The sequence below is a fragment of the Salvelinus alpinus genome, chromosome 5 (genome assembly GCF_045679555.1).
Source record: "Salvelinus alpinus chromosome 5, SLU_Salpinus.1, whole genome shotgun sequence".
NCBI classification, from domain to species: Eukaryota; Metazoa; Chordata; class Actinopteri; order Salmoniformes; family Salmonidae; genus Salvelinus; species Salvelinus alpinus.
The window spans coordinates 66,202,090-66,221,916 of record NC_092090.1 but is presented as its reverse complement, the minus strand read 5'-3'; the positions used below and the strand labels follow the sequence as shown (position 1 = coordinate 66,221,916).

The window sequence follows — 19,827 nt, the reverse complement described above, 5'->3', positions numbered from 1 at the left end:
AGAACCTTTTTGGAATCCTGCTATATGTATCTGCTATACATTACACACACCACCAATACATTCACACCCACGCAACCCTATTTTCCTATTCAACATAGACACACACTCCTAGACACACTGCAAATACAAATGAACTCAAAAATGCATAGGCACACTCACAAATGAAAACCCACTGCTCACACAAACAGCACTCTCTCGCAGGTACACACTTGCATGCTACATGGACCCGTAACATAGCTGGGACTGTTCTGTTGCTGCATGGACCTTGCTACATGGACCCGTAACATAGCTGGGACTGTTCTGTTGCTGCATGGCTGAGCAGTGTGTGTCAATGTTTCTTTCTGACGACTGTGTGTTCTGGGAACAGCATCTGTGTTGTCATCGGCCACTCTCTCACACTCTTTTCTCTTTCCCTTTTATCACCGTCCAGCTCTCTCTCTATATATATATCTCAGTCTCTCTGTTTCAGCACAGTACAGCCATAAAACTGTCAACAGCTCATCTAGAGCAGAGTGAGGAAAAACTCAAGCATGAAGCACTGTCAGAAATATCCCCTTTCTGGCATGGATTTGCACATCTCATTTTTCTGAGTGACAAAGTATATAAACATGCTTGGAGGAGCTGGGGCTGGCTTGGCAAGTGATCCTCACTACTCTGGTTTAGTTGGGTGGAGGAGTAGGGATTTGAACATTACTGTTTGATCTACAGGGTCCACAATCTCTTCTGGTGGTGATGAACGATGAGTCAAGTCAGATGGAGGGATTTTCATTTGCAACGCTATACAGTCTATGATAATTTGGGGTTAGCCAGAGGCAGCTTTTGTCCTACATACACGTAAAGTTCTCTGAAGACTGTGTGTGTGTTTTTGCAGACAGACAGGTGTGTGTGTGTGTGAGCCCAGACAGGAAGTGGGTCAGCCTGAGCGGAGCGGCAGACGACTGGTGTCCTTCAGCGTCTCATTTTCTCCTCCTCCTGGGCAGGCAGGCAGTGGTGACAGGTGACTGATGGGGTGACACACACCTGTCAGTGCTTAGTCTCCCCGCACTGACAGACACTGACAGGAACGCCACCACCACAAACACACACACACACTGACTGGGACGCCACGAGACAAACACACACGCGAACTCAGAGACACACACAGCTCTTGAACCAACTCAAGTACAGCACAGTGTGTGTGTAGAAAAACTTGCCGCAGTTCACCGAAGTTTAAATATAGTTCTATTTTTGCATGTTGACTTAAACAAACCATAAACAAACAAACCATTGGGGCGGCAGGTAGCCTAGTGGTTAGAGCGTTGGAATAATAACCGAAAGGTTGCAAGATCAAATCCCCGAGCTGACAAGGTAAAAAACTGTCGTTCTGCCCCTGAACAAGGCAGTTAACCCACTGTTCCTAGGCCGTCATTGAAAATAAGAATTTGTTCTTAACTGACTTGCCTAGTTAAATAAAGGGGTATAATAAACCATACATGTCAACCTAAAGCTACATTATAAAAACATGTCACCATCCCTATGCAAACAATAATAGCCATTATCAAACACTGCCATGTCTCCTACTGTACGGCATTGATATTCATAACCAGTACAGTATAGAAGAAACACTCACAATACAGGTTGTAAATCATCTCTCATCTAAACTACCACCATTGTGCCCTTGAGCAAGGCACTCCCAGTGTGTTTGCTTGTTGGTGTGGTTGGGTACTGTGTCAGCAAAAAGAAGAATTTCCATTCAAAGATGTATAAAGACTTTATTAAGAGATTTACGTAAATCAAATTGATCGTGTTCCGTTTGGAGTAATTCATCTTGTGGTGTCCAAGCAGAGGGCGGGGGTGTAGCGGAGGTTCATAGGCGGTGACTGATGGTCTTGGCTCTCCTCAGGGTGAGCAGGTGACTCTGGTGGAAGGGTACGGAGCAGAAGACTCTGTCTGAAGGCAACAACGGGAGCTCTGCTGACGGGTTGGTGATTACAAACCTGCAGAGACAGTGGTACAGTAAGTGTGTGCCAACAGCAGAGGGAAGAGCAGCAGCATAAGTAGTGTACCTCTTCATGGAGGGGTTGGGAGGGTCCAGCAGGCGATACAGCCCAAAACACAGGATCTCCAACGAGTCCAGAGCCTGGCAGAACAACTCCTTGAAGTCCTCACACTGCAGAGGATATGGATGATAGGGAATCACTAGGACGTTTGTGTAGGTGGGCCTGTTTCTAGAACCGATGCACTGTGGGTTAGTGTGTGTGTGTCTATATGCACTGAGGGTACAAAGCATTAGGAACACCTTCCTAATTTTGAGTTGTCGTCCCCCCCCCCCCCCCCTTTTCCCTCAGAACAGCTTCAATTCGTCGGGGCATGGACTCTACGAGGTGTCGAAAGCATTCCACAGGGATACTGGCCCATGTCGACTCCAATGCTTCCCACAGTTGTGTCAAGTTGGCTGGATGTTCTTTTGGGTGGTGCACCATTCTTGATCCGCACGGGAAACGGTTGAGCCCTCTACTACTAAACCCCAGTTCAAAGGCACTCTTTTGTCTTAGCCATTTTTTATTTAACTAGGCAAGTCATTCCCCCTCTGAATGGCCCACATGCACAAACAATGTCTCCATTGTCTCAAGGCTTACAAAATACTACTTTAACCTGTCTCCTCTCCTTAATCGACACTGATTGAAGTGGATTTAAGTGACATCAATAAGGAATCATAGCTTTCACCTGGATTTACCTGGTCAATCTATGTCAGAGAAAGAGCAACTGTTCCTAATGTTTTGTACACTCAGTGTAGATGTGTGTCCATATAGGTGTATACTGCATGAACAAAAGTATGTGGACCCCTGCTCATTCAACATCTCATTCCAAAATCATGGGCATTAACATGGACTTGGTCCCCCGTTTGCTGCTATAACATCGTCTTCTCTTCTGGGAAGGCTTTCCACTAGATGTTGGAACATTGCTGCGGGGGCTTGCTTCCATTCAGCCACATGAACATTAGTGAGGTCGGGCACTAATGTTGGGCGATTAGGCTTGGCTCACAGTCGGCGTTCCAATTCATCCCAAAGGTGTTCGATGGGGTTGAGGTCAGGGCTCTGTGCAGGCCAGTCAAGTTCTTCCAAACCAATCTCGACAAACCATTTCTGTATGGACCTCGCTTTGTGCAAAGGGGTATTGTCATGCTGAAACAGTAAAGGGCCTTCCCTAAACTGTTGCCACAAAGTTGGAAGCACAGATTCGTCTAGAATGTCATTGTATGCTGAAGCGTTAAGATTTTCCTTCACTGGAACCAAGGGGCCTCATCACGACTCAGGATAAGACCCAGATGTGGATAGTACGATTCTCTGAATATTTATTATAACAAAGGGGGCCGGCAAAAGGCAGGTCGTTGGCAGGCAGAGGTTTGTAAACCAGGTCAGAGTCAGGCAGGTACAGGACGGCAGGCGGGCACAGGGTCAGGACAGGCAGAAGGTCAGAACCGGGAAGACTAAAAAACAACAGGAAAAACAGGAATCACGCTGGTATGACCTGACAAGACAAGACGAACTGCCAACAGACAAACAGAAAATGCAGGTATAAATACAGGAGACAAGGAGACAGGAGACAATGAGGAAAATGGGGGGTACCTGGTGGGGGGTGGAGACAAGCACAAGACAGATCAGGGGGTGACAGGCCTAGCCAAACCATGAACCGAAGCAGTCCTGTTCTCGTGTGAGCTTGTGTGACCTACCACTTTGTGCCTGAGCCGTTGTTGTTCCTAAACGTTTCCACTTCACAATAACAGCACTTACAGTTGACCAGGGCAGCTCTAGCAGGGCACAAATTTGACAAACTTACATGTTGGAAAGGTGGCACGTTGAAAGTCATTGACTTCTTCAGTATGGGCCATTCTACTGCCAATGTTTGGCTATGGATATTGCATGGCTGTGTGCTCGATTTTATACACCTGTCAGCAATGGGTGCAGTTGAAATCGCCAAATCCACAAATTTGAAGTGTCCACATACTTTTGTATATATAGTGTATGTCTGTGTGTGTTAGTAGTAGAAACTCACAGCGAGGCTGCAGAGGGGCTCATCTTGCAGTGCCAGCTGTGCCAGTTTGGAGCGTTGGCGCAGCGCCCACATCTTCATGGACATCTCCCCTCCCCGCAGCTGGTTGTCCTCTGCCAGCTGGGCCTCCAGTAAGGGGGTGTCGCCACCCGTCACCAGCGTACAGATCAGACCAGGCACGTTGGCGTTGAAGTACGTCTACACACCACACAGACAGACAACAGACAGGCAACCACTTAGAGGTAAGGTCAGATCAGGTTAGTTATTGGTTATGTTAGCTAACCCTCAGCTCACAGTGACACTGTGTGTTCTACCCAAGGCCAATAACTAGAAATAGAGTTCCCCCACCCTGTTAAAATATACAGGCAGTTTTTCAGGTTAGTTGACTGGTTAGCTAGCTATCTTGGGGAGGCTATCAATCGTCCACCATCTTTGGTGCTCCAAATGCATGATCTTATAGCATTAAGAAGAGAATAATGGATAAAGTAAAACATAAGTGGTATTACATTTACATTTAAGTCATTTAGCAGACGCTCTTATCCAGAGCGACTTACAAATTGGTGCATTCACCTTATGATATCCAGTGGAACAACCACTTTACAATAGTGCATCTAACTCTTTTAAGGGGGGGGGGGGGGTTAGAAGGATTACTTTATCCTATCCTAGGTATTCCTTAAAGAGGTGGGGTTTCAGGTGTCTCCGGAAGGTGGTGATTGACTCCGCTGACCTGGCGTCGTGAGGGAGTTTGTTCCACCATTGGGGTGCCAGAGCAGCGAACAGTTTTGACTGGGCTGAGCGGGAACTGTACTTCCTCAGAGGTAGGGAGGCGAGCAGGCCAGAGGTGGATGAACGCAGTGCCCTTGTTTGGGTGTAGGGCCTGATCAGAGCCTGAAGGTACGGAGTTGCCGTTCCCCTCACAGCTCCGTAGGCAAGCACCATGGTCTTGTAGCGGATGCGAGCTTCAACTGGAAGCCAGTGGAGAGAGCGGAGGAGCGGGGTGACGTGAGAGAACTTGGGAAAGTTGAACACCAGACGGGCTGCGGCGTTCTGGATGAGTTGTAGGGGTTTAATGGCACAGGCAGGGAGCCCAGCCAACAGCGAGTTGCAGTAATCCAGACGGGAGATGACAAGTGCCTGGATTAGGACCTGCGCCGCTTCCTGCATGAGGCAGGGTCGTACTCTGCGAATGTTGTAGAGCATGAACCTACAGGAACGGGTCACCGCCTTGATGTTAGTTGAGAACGACAGGGTGTTGTCCAGGATCACGCCAAGGTTCTTAGCACTCTGGGAGGAGGACACAATGGAGTTGTCAACCGTGATGGCGAGATCATGGAACGGGCAGTCCTTCCCCGGGAGGAAGAGCAGCTCCGTCTTGCCGAGGTTCAGCTTGAGGTGGTGATCCGTCATCCACACTGATATGTCTGCCAGACATGCAGAGATGCGATTCACCACCTGGTTATCAGAGGGGGGAAAGGAGAAGATTAATTGTGTGTCGTCTGCATAGCAATGATAGGAGAGACCATGTGAGGATATGACAGAGCCAAGTGACTTGGTGTATAGCGAGAATAGGAGAGGGCCTAGAACAGAGCCCTGGGGGACACCAGTGGTGAGAGCACGTGGTGCGGAGACAGATTCTCGCCACGCCACCTGGTAGGAGCGACCTGTCAGGTAGGACGCAATCCAAGCGTGGGCCGCGCCGGAGATGCCCAGCTCGGAGAGGGTGGAGAGGAGGATCTGATGGTTCACAGTATCAAAGGCAGCCGATAGGTCTAGAAGGATGAGAGCAGAGGAGAGAGAGTTAGCTTTAGCAGTGCGGAGCGCCTCCGTGACACAGAGAAGAGCAGTCTCAGTTGAATGACTAGTCTTGAAACCTGACTGATTTGGATCAAGAAGGTCATTCTGAGAGAGATAGCAGGAGAGCTGGCCAAGGACGGCACGTTCAAGAGTTTTGGAGAGAAAAGAAAGAAGGGATACTGGTCTGTAGTTGTTGACATCGGAGGGATCGAGTGTAGGTTTTTTCAGAAGGGGTGCAACTCTCGCTCTCTTGAAGACGGAAGGGACGTAGCCAGCGGTCAAGGATGAGTTGATGAGCGAGGTGAGGTAAGGGAGAAGGTCTCCAGAAATGGTCTGGAGAAGAGAGGAGGGGATAGGGTCAAGCGGGCAGGTTGTTGGGCGGCCGGCCGTCACAAGACGCGAGATTTCATCTGGAGAGAGAGGGGAGAAAGAGGTCAAAGCCAAGGGTCGGGCAGTGTGAGCAGAACCAGCGGTGTCGTTTGACTTAGCCAACGAGGATCGGATGTCGTCGACCTTCTTTTCAAAATGGTTGACGAAGTCATCAGCAGAGAGGGAGGAGGGGGGAGGAGGGGGAGGAGGATTCAGGAGGGAGGAGAAGGTGGCAAAGAGCTTCCTAGGGTTAGAGGCAGATGCTTGGAATTTAGAGTGGTAGAAATTGGCTTTAGCAGCAGAGACAGAAGAGGAGAATGTAGAGAGGAGGGAGTGAAAGGATGCCAGGTCCGCAGGGAGGCGAGTTTTCCTCCATTTCCGCTCGGCTGCCCGGAGCCCTGTTGGTATCATGCGTCCCAATGGTAATAATACTTTCAAGCCATGAATTATAGCACTATTATAAGCAACTAAGTAGTACAACTATTGATGAATTACTATTGCTATGGATTGAATGCTTTCCAAATGGCTATGGCTATGCCTATGGAGAGCTGGTCAAAAATAGTGCACTATATAGGAAATAGGGTGCAACTTAGTACTCGGCCGTTGTGTTCTGTTCTGTCTACTCACGGCTGCCATGAGAGAGTCCAGTAGGTTGACAGAGAATACGGAGCCTACAGAGAAGGCCTGGCTCAGGGTCAGGCTGGAGGAGTCCTCTTGGCTGTCCGCCTCATTCACAAAGCACACGTTAGAGCTGTTCACTGGGGGAGAAAGGGACTAGTTAGTAGCCTAATTACAGTACAGTCAGTATAGAGGTCAGTGAAAGTTTCTGATTGGTCTAAAAGTTTTTGTTTAAACAGGGATCGCTGTGAATAATAATACTGTACTTTAATTATTATTTTTTTAATCAATTGTCACCATTCACCTATAACTACATGGTATTTCCTGGTTTTCTCTGACCATGTGACCAGACCAGGAATGTCAGAAAAATAAATCCTGTCCCTGTTTTGATGTAGCAAAGCACAAGGGATTGAAATAGGCACAATACCCAGCTCTACCAGCAGAGGGACAGTGGTGCCGGCGCTGTGTGCAGGGGTGACCTCAGCCTTCTCGGGTATCGTAGGGACGTGGGAAAAGTCTAGTGTGTCTGCACAACACAACACATAACACACTGTTACAATGGCACACGCTGAACACGGCAACTACAGAAGCATAAATCAGTGATACACATCTATACCCTTTTGACTTTACATTTTGGTCATTTTAGCAGACGCTCTTATAGTCAGTCAGTGTAATCAACTAAGGTAAAACCTTCAAACGAATGGGATTCCCAAAAGCATTTGCATAACATGATTGGTAAAACAGTGATTATTTTGTCACTAAACACGTGAACATTTCAGGTATTAGTGTGTATTACTAGGACATTATGCACCAATGTCCCCTACAAAAAAATAACCCAACCTCAACACACACACACACACACACACACACACACACACACACACACACACACACACACACACACACACACACACACACACACACACACACACACACACACACACACACACACACACACACACACACACACTCCTGTAGTGCAGATAAACAGTCATTGATTGGCAGCCCAGGCGGGTCGGTCCAGCCACTGTATGGCTCCAGTGAGACAGCATGCCTTAATTATGGATTAATTGTGTCATTAACACATTCTGCTGTTGGCGACACATTGAGCCTGTCAAGGTTAATTACTGGAACATGTTTATTTTCTGTCAGCTTCTATGGCAGGCTGTCGCGTACACACACACACACACACACACACACACACACACACACATACACGCACGCGCACACACACACACACACACACAGAAACGCTGAGGTTCACACACATACACGCCATTCGCTCACACAATTCCCGGAACACTTCTGCTCAGCCTTCAGGACTTTCCCTCAGCCCCTGTCTGTCTGTCTGACCACAATCTGTATGGTGCTCATACCACGGACATGACACACACACTCTTCACAGACAATATAAACACACACACACACACAATCTCTCCTCTCACACTGACAGTCCAGCCTCGAGCCAAGCCAACTAATCGAATATTAAAGCAGTCAACAAACATTTAACAGTAACATTCTCCCAGCCCCCTGAACATTCTCCATGAACATCTCTGGTCCCTCTCACTGACCGTGGCTCGGACCACGGTTATGACCACCAAACCCATGACCAAGCTCCAGCCCCTGTCCGTGGCCGTGACTTTGAGTGTGACTGAGTGTGCAGCGTGGGCCTGGCTCGGAGCTGAAGCGGATGTGGTAGAGGTTGACACAGAAGTGGATGGTCTCCTTATCCTGCATGGAGGGCTCAATGTCGCTGGAGCTGGACAGAGAGCTGAGGACCACCACCATGGCACAGCGCTCCACCCTCAACGCACGCAGGTCTGCCCCACACAGAGGAGAGCCCTGGGGGAGAGAGTGGGGAGGGGGGAGACGGAATGAGAATAGGGATGGGGTGAGGGGACAGGGGGAGTCAGGCAAGGCTAGAGGACTGATACGTTCTATAGTCCTAGACACCTCTTCTACCTAGTTAGTCTCTTTACTAGGTCTTCTAGCGAATAGAGTATCCTGACCAGTGGAGGCTGGTGGGAGAAGCTACAGGAGGACGCGCTCATTGTAATGACTGGAATGGAATTAATGGAATGGTATCAAGCACATCAAACATATGGACCCCCCCCCCCCGTTCCATTTATTCCATTCCAGCCATTGCAATAAGCCTGTCCTCCTATAGCTCATACCACCAGCCTCCTCTGATCCTGACCTATGCCTGTCGTGTATGTCAGCAAAAAGTCAAGTTTCTGTAGAATAATGGATAGATTTCAGATCTATGATAGAGTATTCCCACATGTCCAGAGACTCACAGGCAGGAAGTAGATGTTGGGGAAGTATTGTATGTTGGCCCACTCCCTGCTGAAGTAGTGTGGGTCTCCCAGGAAGACGACCGTCCTCAGCTCTGGGGCCGTCAGGCTGCTGGCCCTCAGCGGCATCATGAAGTCCCCCAGGCCCAGCAGGCTGGAGCCCCCGTCCCCAAAGACACACACCACCACGTGGTCCTGCAGTGCCAGGGTACTGGCACTCTGTCTGGTCTGAGGAGGATACACACAGACACAGACAAATGCATGACTGGTGATGTTTATTATGTTATTATTACATGCATGTACTCTAGCTGGATAGGTACAAGTAAGCTAGTGCCAGTGTGTGAGACAGTAAGTGTGTTCCTAATAGTGCTGAGCAATTAGTACTTTTTGAGGACGGTTCGGTTTCGGTTCGATTCTTAGAAAATGATCACGGTTTTTGATTTCGGCTTAAAAAAAAAAAAACATTTTGAAAAATGTACATTCCAAAGCCAAATATAGTGAACATTCAATTGCCAAAACATTGAAAATATTCCATTGTCTCCGTCAGGTCCACATTGTGTAGACATCAACAGAAAAATATGAAATTATTTCATAGTAATTTCAGTTGGGTAAATTACTATTTTATTTGATGACTTGATGATGATTTTTAAAGTGACCATCTCACCTCTGTTCAGTCAGTAGCAGCCATTCAGCCAGCCAGACAACATTATCTCTGTGCACCCCAAACTGTAGTGTCTTCAGTCATCCTATTCAGCTAGTCTAGCCTGCTTAAATATGCTGCAGAGCTGTCTGATCAAATCATTTTGCTAGTAGACAACACACACTTTCAGGAATCAATCAAATCAAATGTATTTATAAAGCCATTTTTACATCAGCAGATGTCACAAAGTCCTATACAGAAACCCAGCCTAAAACCCCAAACTGCAAGCAATGCAGATGTAGAAGCACTGTTTCTATCCCTCTCTCTCTTCTTGTTGTGTTGTGTACGTTCCTCTCTCATGCAGGCTAGTGTCCGAGACAGAAATAACAGGCGCAATGGATTATGGTCATTGTAGTTAATTAACGCGTTTCTGCGCTGAACTAGGTTGAATATTTGCTTAATGAAAACTACAACTCCCTTCAGCCCAGAGTTGCACATAGTTCTTGACTTGATTTCTCTCGTGAATTATTTGATTTCTCTCTAGAGAAACGGCACGTTGGGCTCACACAAAAAATAAACGAAATGGAATTCAAGTAATTGAGCCGACGTCTGTCAATTAGTTGTTTCATAACCGGAAGAAAAAATATATGTTAATCGCTCACCATTAGTGCCTAATTGCCTATCTGTCCATGTCCCAGTCTTACCAGTGAGATGTCCTTCAGGGGAACAGGTGGGCACCAGTGGAACAGTCCTGTAGAGTCCAGCCCCACCTCCTGCTGCTCCTCCTGCTGCTGCTGCTGCTCCCACACACACTCCCTCTCTCGAAGAGTCTCTCCCTCTGGGCTACAGCAGAGGACACACACACACACACAAACAAACACAAGCCTCAGAGAGTGTAGGGAAGAAAGGGTGGAGGGAGAGAAGACAGGAGAGGCACACACAGACTCATGCATAAAGACATATTACATACACACTGTCCAACCACTCTGGATGTCAAGAGCACAAAAGGGAAAATGAAAGGTATTCACTTGGGTAGTGGAATCACAGATAAAAAGGGTGGTGACGAGACCGGATAGACGGAGAGAGATAAAGAAAGAGAGGGAGACAGGAGTGAGAGGGATGGTGGGGAAGAGAGAGGAAAGAGAGACAGAGATATAAAGAGAGAGAGAGCAGGGAACTACAATTTATTTAATCTGTATTCTGCTCACTAACTCACCTTCTGACCGTGCTCTCTCCTCCCCCCTCTCTCCTCCTCCCTCTCTGTCCTCCCTCTCTGTCCTCTGACAGGATCTCCCAATATTAATGCCCAGAATGGGTTGAGTGAGGCGGCTGGGGAGCCGGCCCATTAATCAGCCTGTCAATCCCAGCCTGCTATTCCACTGTGCTCAGCTGTCCAGGACATAGCCTGCCCGCCCGCCCGCACCAGGCAGCCTCCACTAATGACAGTGCGATATATCGTGGTGAGTTTTAAATTAAGTATTTGTCTCAGCATGTTCAAAACAAACATATTCCTGTGTAGAAGGCTGTGATTTCTCACCTGAAGGGCAGAACTCCCAGTGATGGACGTCTGAAGCCTAGACTCATGGCGGAGGTGTTAGATGAGACTGATGGGACACACACACACACACGCACGCACATGACACGCACAGATGAGAAACACACGGGTGAGAGACAGTCTTGCGGGTCAGACACACCCATAGGTGACAGACAGGCTCATAAGAGACATAGAAGGGTGACAGACAGCCATTCTGAGTCTCTGCTCGGCGTGAAAATGTGTAATGAGGCGAACAGGACAGACAGAGGCGCTTGGTGCTTTCTACTAACATAGGTCCTAAAGAAAAGACAGATTTTTCAGCCCAGTGGAGAAAAGTGGGATGAGGACTCCCCCTAGTGGAGGAGTTAGAGACTGCACCATCTCTGCACCTCTCAACATGCCGTCTCAGTTGCTTTGCTTCTTGTGAAACTGAGGTTAGTACTAAAAAGGTCTGCGAGTGTAAAAAGGCTTGTCTTGGTCATTGCATTGTTGCCGTACCATCTTTCTGCTCAGTGCACCTGCAGGGTCTCATCCTGGGCAAATCCTTGATGTCTCTGTGACACACAGAGCAGTACATACTCGCCCTGACAAACACACAGGTACGCAAAAATGACTAAGGTGAATACTCCCACTCCCTACATACAGAAGTATTTGAGTCAAGGCTCTAGTTTATGAACTAATATTAGAGTGGCACAGTACCTTCTGGCATCACTGGCATTGCTGGCTATGAGGAAACCCAGAGTCCACAGCTTTATTTTGATGTGACTGGGAGGATTCACCAACACACTGAGAAACAACAAAACAACTTTAACAGGTAGGCCGCAGCCCATCCACAGAACAACAGTTAATATGTAAAATATTCAAATACCTGTAAGCATTATAAAAATGACTGTCTACTACTACTACTGCCGCCTCTACCACTGCTACAACTACCACAGATAGAACAATGAAACAGATATTTTACTGTATAAATGTGAAGCATCTGCTTGGCATTTCCACTCACTACTAAATATGGTAGTTTTTTTTTTTTTAATTGCGTTGTTAAGAAGGACTGCAAAGGCGAATTGAGTTATTGCACATGCGCACTTCACTAAGTAGGCGTTCCCTAACGGAAATATGCAGATAATGCTAGAACGTGCCAATAGGATCTCGCTAGCTCATGCTTGGCTCTACCCCCCTCCTTGCATGTTCTGCCCACTATGGCTCATTTTCTCCCATTTGAAACAACTGGCTGTGGTCAATCTTGGTTTAGTTCTGAAAATCTTTGCTGCTGCTGCTACTACTACTACTGCTACTGCTGCTGCTGCTACTACAGGAAGAGTGGAGATCCTTAATAAATACAAATACTACTACTACTACTACAGGAAGAGTGGGGACCCCTAATAAATATAAAATACTACTGCTGCTGCTACGACTACTACTACTGTTGCTACTACTACTGTTACTACTACTACTACAGGAAGAGTGGAGATCCTTAATAAATACAAATACTACTGCTGCTGCTACTACTACTACTGTTACTACTGCTGCTACTACTACTGTTACTCCTACTACTACTACTACTACAGGAAGAGTGGAGATCCTTAATAAATACAAATACTACTACTGCTACTAGTTACTTACTTGAAATCTTGGTCTCCGCTCTGATACTCAATCCCAATCAACAGCAACCTCAGCTTCAGGAAACATAGCCTGACACACAGACAGGCAGACAGGCACACAAGCAGACAGGCACACAGGCAGACAGGCACACAGGCAGACAGACAGAGAGAGATCATGTTTGTTTGTAGTAATAGAACACTGATTAGTCTCTCTGTAGCAGACTGACAAACTGACTTGCTGGCCTGAGCGAAGGACATCCCTATGAAGGAGGGGGACAGGTGCTCTGTGTAGATCTCATTGTAGAGGCCCTCTCTGTACAGGTTCTGCCAGGTGTCTCCATCCTGCTGTAAAACAAAATGGCAACAGAGATTCAGTAGCAACAGAGATACCTGATAAAAAGTACAGCACTGTGATGGAGTCTAGTATAACAGTTAAAGCTCCTGACTTCGGACCACATACTCCCTGGCGACAGGGGTTGGCGCCATGTCTCTCGGCCAAGCCTGTCTGTGCCCCCATCTCCCTCTCTGCTCTGCTTTCAAAAATAATTTCAAATACTTAGTAAGGGATCAGAATAGTGCACTTTATTGTTGACGTACCTCGATCTCACTCTGCATGGTGAACAGGTTGGTCAACAGCGTGGAGAGGCCAGGCACCAGGCAGCTCTGAGACATGAAACCCAGTTTGAGCTCTGCCAGGCAGATCACTGCATCACCTCGACTCCAGTCCCAGTTAGGCACGTTCTGCAGGAATGCCTTGGGAGCACACACATAAGTGCATACACACACACATGACACATCATCTAGCAACAATAGCCATACTTGTTTGTAAGATGTATATAGGCATCGGGGACAGGCAGCCTACCTTACTGTTGTGCTTCAGCATCTGAACTATAATCCTGGTGTTGGGACAATACTGTTTGATGGAGATCACCCTGACAGAGGACAAACACACTCTTAAAACATGTTGTTTTGTCTTATTATTTATCTTTAGCTGTGTGTCAGAAAGGATAACAAGGGAGAGAGCAGGTGAACGTGTGTGTGTGCGCGCGTGTGAATGTCTAGCTATGTGTGCATGCACCTGAGCCCTCCCTACCTCATGAGATTGGCAGCGTCCTCCTTATGCTGGTCTGAGGTGAACCTGTCACAGATGATCAGGCAAGCTCCTGCTTTATGCATCTACACACAGAGGATAGCATCAAGCCAGTACTACCATGTACCACAGTCACTAAACCATCATTACTCTGCATCCCTGTGTACCTCCTGTACCCTTCCCAGTTGTACGTGGTAAGCAGAGGCTAGCCAGTAACTTCTAGCCACTGTGGTGACGTGTTACCTTCCTGAGATCTAAGAGCCAACAGTCGCTCCAGGAGGAACAAGCTAGCTTCTTGCTCGAGATTCCACAACTGTGTACAGCTGGCTTGGAGTACAAATGCTAATGTTAGCATCCGACTGCTAGATGGTAGTATGTCCAGTAGCACACTCAGTCAAGTCGAAGAGTTTGTCTGGACAAAAATGATTACAAAACCATTGTGTGGTGTCCCCACTATTGGTGTGTGTTATAATATTTGTGCACACTAACTTGTTGTATCAAAACAGTTGCGTCAAATGTGTTGTACGTCCATTATCCAAACTGAGTTTGTACTTGGCTCCAGTACCTTAACTCTTTCCAGGTCTCTCCTCTGCATCACTGAGCCCTGGTAGAAGGTGACCTTCAGGAACCACCTCAGGAAGAACGCCTCCAGCTCCTGGTTAGGACGGAAGCTGGAAAAGTCAGAGATAGCAGTGTCTGAAACGGGACCCTAATCCCTATGTGGTGCACAACATTTGACGAGGGCCAAGGTTGGGCTCAAAGGTAACGCTGTGACTCACTTTCCCAGGAAGAGCACCTTGACGTCGACCTCTCCCCTGTCCTCATGTAGAAAATCTTTCATGAAGGCAGAGGCGCTGCTCAGAGTGATGTGACCACACACAACCACATGGCTAGCGGGCACGCGCACACACACGCGCACACACACACACACACACACACACACACACACACACACACACACACACACACACACACACACACACACACACACACACACACACACACACACACACACACACACACACACACACACACACACACACACACACACACACACACACACACACACACACACACACACACACACACACAGGGAGGAACATTAACATAGATCGTTCTTGTTCTAAGAAGCATTATATCAGATATACGGAGGATTTAGTCATTTTTGTTTAGGTCCAGTATATATTATCATGTTGTGTGACATAAAGATGTACCTTGTAGCTGCTACTACACCAACTGTTTTATTTTGGTCATCTCCCATAAACTGTAGAAAGATGACTCACGTCTTGCCTGAGACACCCGTGAAGCTACCATCAAACCTCTTCCTGTTGATGATGATCTGAACCACCTCTGGGACAAAGTTGGCAAACAGACCCTGAGAGAGACAGAGAGACATGATGTGTATCTAAATCACATCCTCAATGGACCACTGACAGTGACTGCATCCCAAATGGCACCATATTCCCTATGAAGTGCACTACTTTTGACCAGAACCCTATGGGCCCTGTTCAAAAGTAGTGCACTATATAAGGCAGGGATGGGCAACTTTGAAAAAAATCTGTAGTTTGCGGGTCTGCGTACCTACATCCATACCCAGATATGCAGTCAGAGCCAGACCTAGCCTTTTGGGTGCCCTAAGCAAAATCCCCAAAATGTTAGCTGACATGGGCTAATTTGTTTATTTTTGGAAATTTATCCACAGGCCTACAAAATGGGGGGCCACGGGCCGCATCCCTGATATAGGGGGATTGGGTGCCATTCGGGAAGCAGACAGTAGCTTTCATGGATTGGATTTCCATAGCACTTTCCTATGCTTAAAGACGCTTTACATTGTATGGGGGGAGTCAATACTGTCTTATGAGATTTACCAGTCCAATAAAGATGAAGATGATGACGAAGAGGCGTCCCAGGGTCGTCCTCAACTCCACGTCACCATAGCCCACCGTTGACATGGTAACAACCAGGAAGTAAACACACTCAAAGTAGTGGAGAGGTTGGGGGTTGGAGAAGTCCAGCCAGGGGTCACCTGAGTTCTCCAGCTGCAGCAAGACCAGGTCTCATGAGAGAGATTGGTTAAAGTTGAGATCTGCATAAGGTGAAACAGTGCCACTGGTCGCCCCAGGCCATTTGTTATAGTTTTGTTTATGAAACGGAGGAGATGAGCATCCAGCATTGTGGTAAAAAAAAAAAATCTGAGTACACACTCTACTATTCTATCGCGCGTTCAATGATGTCCAACATAATTTTTGCTGTTGAAGTATTGTCTTTGTTGTTATATCGCAAACAAACATTGCAGTTTCACCGCTACGGATTCCAGCTTTAATGTTAGCAGAATTACTCATTTTAGTATTAGATGAATTACTCATAAAAACACATTTACAACATTAGTGCAATAGTGCCTCAACTGTCTATCAAAATGGTTTGCTTATTTCTCTATGAATGTAAAGAGTGTGGAGAGAACCAAGACATGAATGGAAATGACACAAACACACCAGGTGGATGAAACCAGCTGAGGTCAGCAGTGTGCCTGTTAGGATGGCAACCAGGCGGGAGAGTTTCAGAGTGGTGCTGGGAATACAGAGTGACAGAAAATGTGAGCTGGGGCTGAGAGAATGGGAGTGAGAGAATGTGTGAGAGAGAGAATGTGTGTGAGAGAAAGTTCAATTGTATTAACAGGCAGACATGCATTTAAAACAAGTCACATTGCTTGTATCTCATACATGCTGAAAATGTGAAAGTCAATGGACATCCTACTTTTCATCCCTGTTCCGGCCTCTATTTGATGCACATTTGATGGCAATTGCACATTGTAAATATGGTACTGGAACGGACCCTGTATATAGTATTCTTAATTACTTTATCATTTTCTTCTTATTTATAGATCGTGTGTGTTTTTGTTGTACCTTATTTTTAGTATTACATCGTTATTGATTACTGCATTGTTGGGGTTAGAGCTTGCAAGAAAGACATTTCACTGTACTTGTGCATGTGACATTTAAACTTTAAACTTGATGTAGATGTACCGTATGTGTTGCTGTGTTACCTGTTGCTGTTGAAGACGTTGAGAATCTGCAGAACGACTGGTAACTCCAGTATGTGCAGAGCTCTGATGAACCTCAGACCTGGGCCAGATATACAAAATAATATATTAGCTTATAGGGTTGCAAAATTCCAGTAAATCTTCCAAATGGTGTTTCTGGAAAACCTGGGAATTATAGGAAAGTTACCAAAATCTTGCAACACTAAGCAACACTAACTTTTAGGAAAGTTACCAAAATCTTGCAACACTCAGTTTGAAAAAGAAAAAATACAATAATAATAATAATAATGAAAAGCTTATATTGGTTATTAAAACCAATATTGGGAGAGATTTTGAACATCCCATCCCATGTTGCTTTAAATTACCCATAACTTTGATGGCGTATAAGTGTGTAGGCCAACTGTATGTGGGTCGTTCCACCAATTCGGTGCCTTTAGAGAAGTGTATAAAAAAACAACAACTTTCATTTCAACTAATTTTAACATTTTGTCATAATGCCTATATTCAACAAGTTTTCCCATCTCAAGAGGTTAAATAAAAAATTAAAAATACTATAGTAAGTGCCAAATAAAGTTACAGGGTTGACTGTAACCGGTTGCCGATTTCATCATTAATCAGCCATAAATCCCATTGTGACAGGGCGAATGGAAGCTTGTTGTGTGCAACAGGGAGTGGAAATTGAATTGCAAGCTTCACAAAAAAAAGGTAATTGTAAAAAAAAAAAAAAATCTAGCCTATCTATGGGTAACTGGATTGACATGTTATGCTCGACCAACTCATTATTTTACCACAAAATGGACAAAAAGAGTAGAACCAGCTAACCTCCTTTTACACTATGTTTTGCCTATTAGATGTTCAAAGTTTATTTTGAAAAAAATATTGTAAAAGGAATTATTTCACCAAATTAAAATGAGAGTTCAGTTCACGTAACAGGGTTGACCTTAAAATGAGGGGCCAACGTAAATGAATCACTAATGACATTAAATAAATAATAATCTTCAGAGATTACTTTGTCAAGCAAACAAAATAACTAGGGCTTTACGGCGGTGAAAACTTGGGAGAAATGTTGGGGTTAAGTGGGTTAGAATCTTCCTAGAAGTGACAGAGGGTGCAAAGCGGGAATGGTCAAAATGCTGAATTTTGGCACTTTAGCAAGTATGTCAGAGGAGGCTGGTGGGGGGAGCTATAGGTGGACAGGCTAATGGTGATGGCTGGAATGGAATAATGGAAAGGTATCAAACATAGAGAAACCATATGTTTGATTATATTCCATTGTTCCTTTCCAGCCATTACAATGAGCCTGTCCTCATATAGCTCATCCCACCAGCCTCCTCTGGTCTTTATTTATATAAAAAAAATCTGATTAATTGAATTCTCCATGTGGTCTATTTTAAAAAGCACTTCATTTAATATACAGTAACAGGCTTTCAAAATGCAATATTGGTTAAATACAATTTATAGTTAAAATATCAGAGGCACAAAAGGCACTCTTTGTGGAATGACCCATGTATGAGCGTCTTACCCAGCCAGGCTCGACGGGAAAACAGGGTAACTAAGGAAGGAGTGATGGTGAAAAAATCCACCAGGGATCTCAAGTCAACCCAAACCGTCAGCTTATCCTGGGCCGCCAAAAACTGGTGAACAATGACACACAGGAAAGACAGAGTAATGCACACTGCTTTGTCTAAACCCATAATGTATGACATTATTTTGTATGTGTCCTATTGGCTAACTGCCTCACCCTGAGCCCAAAATACAGAAGGTGGCAGATGTTGAAGCTCAAATCAATGAGGAAAGCTATGCTGTATTCTTTCATGCAGGACTCTACTGGGCTGAGAGGAGCGGGATAAGACATTTTAGTTTCCCTCTGGCTCTTTGTCTTGGACCTTTCTAGTGAACAAACAAAACTTTGTTTTGATCCCATCACCATGATATCATGATGCAACTCACTCAGTAGAGAGGATGATATAGGTCAGGATGGAGCCAATGTTGAAACAGAATATCAGCACCATCTGTTGAGGAAGGAAAGCGTGAGAAACACAATAGCAGGACTGAAGAAGAAAAACATAAGAGTACTCTTCCTGCATGTCTTGTGACTTACTAGGACTTTGCCAGGCAGATGTTGAGCCGATATCACAGAGAACGCCCATTCCTTCAAGGCATTCCTCAGATTGAAATCTGTCTGCACACTAATGCTCTGCAACATCACAATAACAAGACAAGACTCTACCTGTTCATAGGCCGGCACAGTACACACCAGATTGACATGTGGTCACACTGTAGATGTAGGCTTACATAACTCTCCCTTCGTCATCCCTCTACTCTCTTCCTCTCCACCTTTTCCCCTCACCTGTCTGTGTGCCCAGCGCTGTCGTCGGGGTCTGAAAATCCCAATGCTATTGAACCCTCTGTGAGCAACCTTCCAGAGCAGCAGGGCCAGCAGCCCCCCCAGGAAGACAGACAGGGAGGAGAGGAGGAAGGCCCACCACAGCCTGTGCCCCCGGTAGAGGCAGTGGGTGTGGGAAATGGGAGTGTAAGTGTGGGGGATCTTCATGGCCATGGGGATGTGCCAGTGAATGTGCGGGGCAAAGGTGGGCGGGGTGGTGTAGGTGTAAATGGAGGCAGTCACCATCAGTTTTGCATTTCCTTTTGAGGCCAAGAAAAATGTGTTAGTCTAACTTGGCCTGTGTTATAGTGGAATTAATGGTTGTTCCATCTACTAGCTAGCTGTCAGTTACATTGTGGTATCCCTATGATGGCATCACATCATTGGTAAAGAAAATAAACCATTACATTACATACAAGTGTCAGTAAA

At 46.1% G+C, this 19,827-nt stretch overlaps 1 protein-coding gene across 1 annotated transcript; it reads right to left on the bottom strand.

Moving 5' to 3' along the window:
* Positions 1-1,731: 1,731 nt before the first annotated feature.
* On the bottom strand, positions 1,732-19,233 carry LOC139576547 (calcium-activated potassium channel subunit alpha-1a-like). Its single transcript, XM_071402760.1, has 26 exons — positions 19,114-19,233; positions 18,963-19,024; positions 18,754-18,844; positions 18,535-18,646; positions 17,016-17,094; positions 16,465-16,540; positions 15,841-16,011; positions 15,256-15,347; positions 14,752-14,862; positions 14,538-14,643; positions 13,976-14,058; positions 13,745-13,814; positions 13,480-13,635; positions 13,118-13,227; positions 12,905-12,973; positions 11,981-12,067; positions 11,780-11,865; positions 11,285-11,351; positions 10,452-10,590; positions 9,111-9,335; positions 8,385-8,655; positions 7,241-7,339; positions 6,823-6,953; positions 4,036-4,230; positions 2,046-2,149; positions 1,732-1,976 (listed from the first exon to the last, which is right to left on the bottom strand). The coding sequence occupies exons 1-26, from the start codon at positions 19,216-19,218 to the stop codon at positions 1,847-1,849; spliced, it is 3,027 nt and encodes a 1,008-aa protein (XP_071258861.1). The 5' UTR covers positions 19,219-19,233; the 3' UTR covers positions 1,732-1,846.
* Between the last annotated feature and the right edge of the window lie 594 nt (positions 19,234-19,827).

Coding starts and splice junctions, on each gene's coding strand:
- LOC139576547 (XM_071402760.1), bottom strand. CDS start 19,218: ATGTTGCAGAGCATTAGTGTGCAGACAGATTTCAATCTGAGGAATGCC. Junction 13,228..13,479: donor CCATGCAGAGTGAGATCGAG/GTACGTCAACAA, acceptor TTTGTTTTACAG/CAGGATGGAGACACCTGGCA. Junction 7,340..8,384: donor TAACCGTGGTCCGAGCCACG/GTCAGTGAGAGG, acceptor TGTGTTGTGCAG/ACACACTAGACTTTTCCCAC.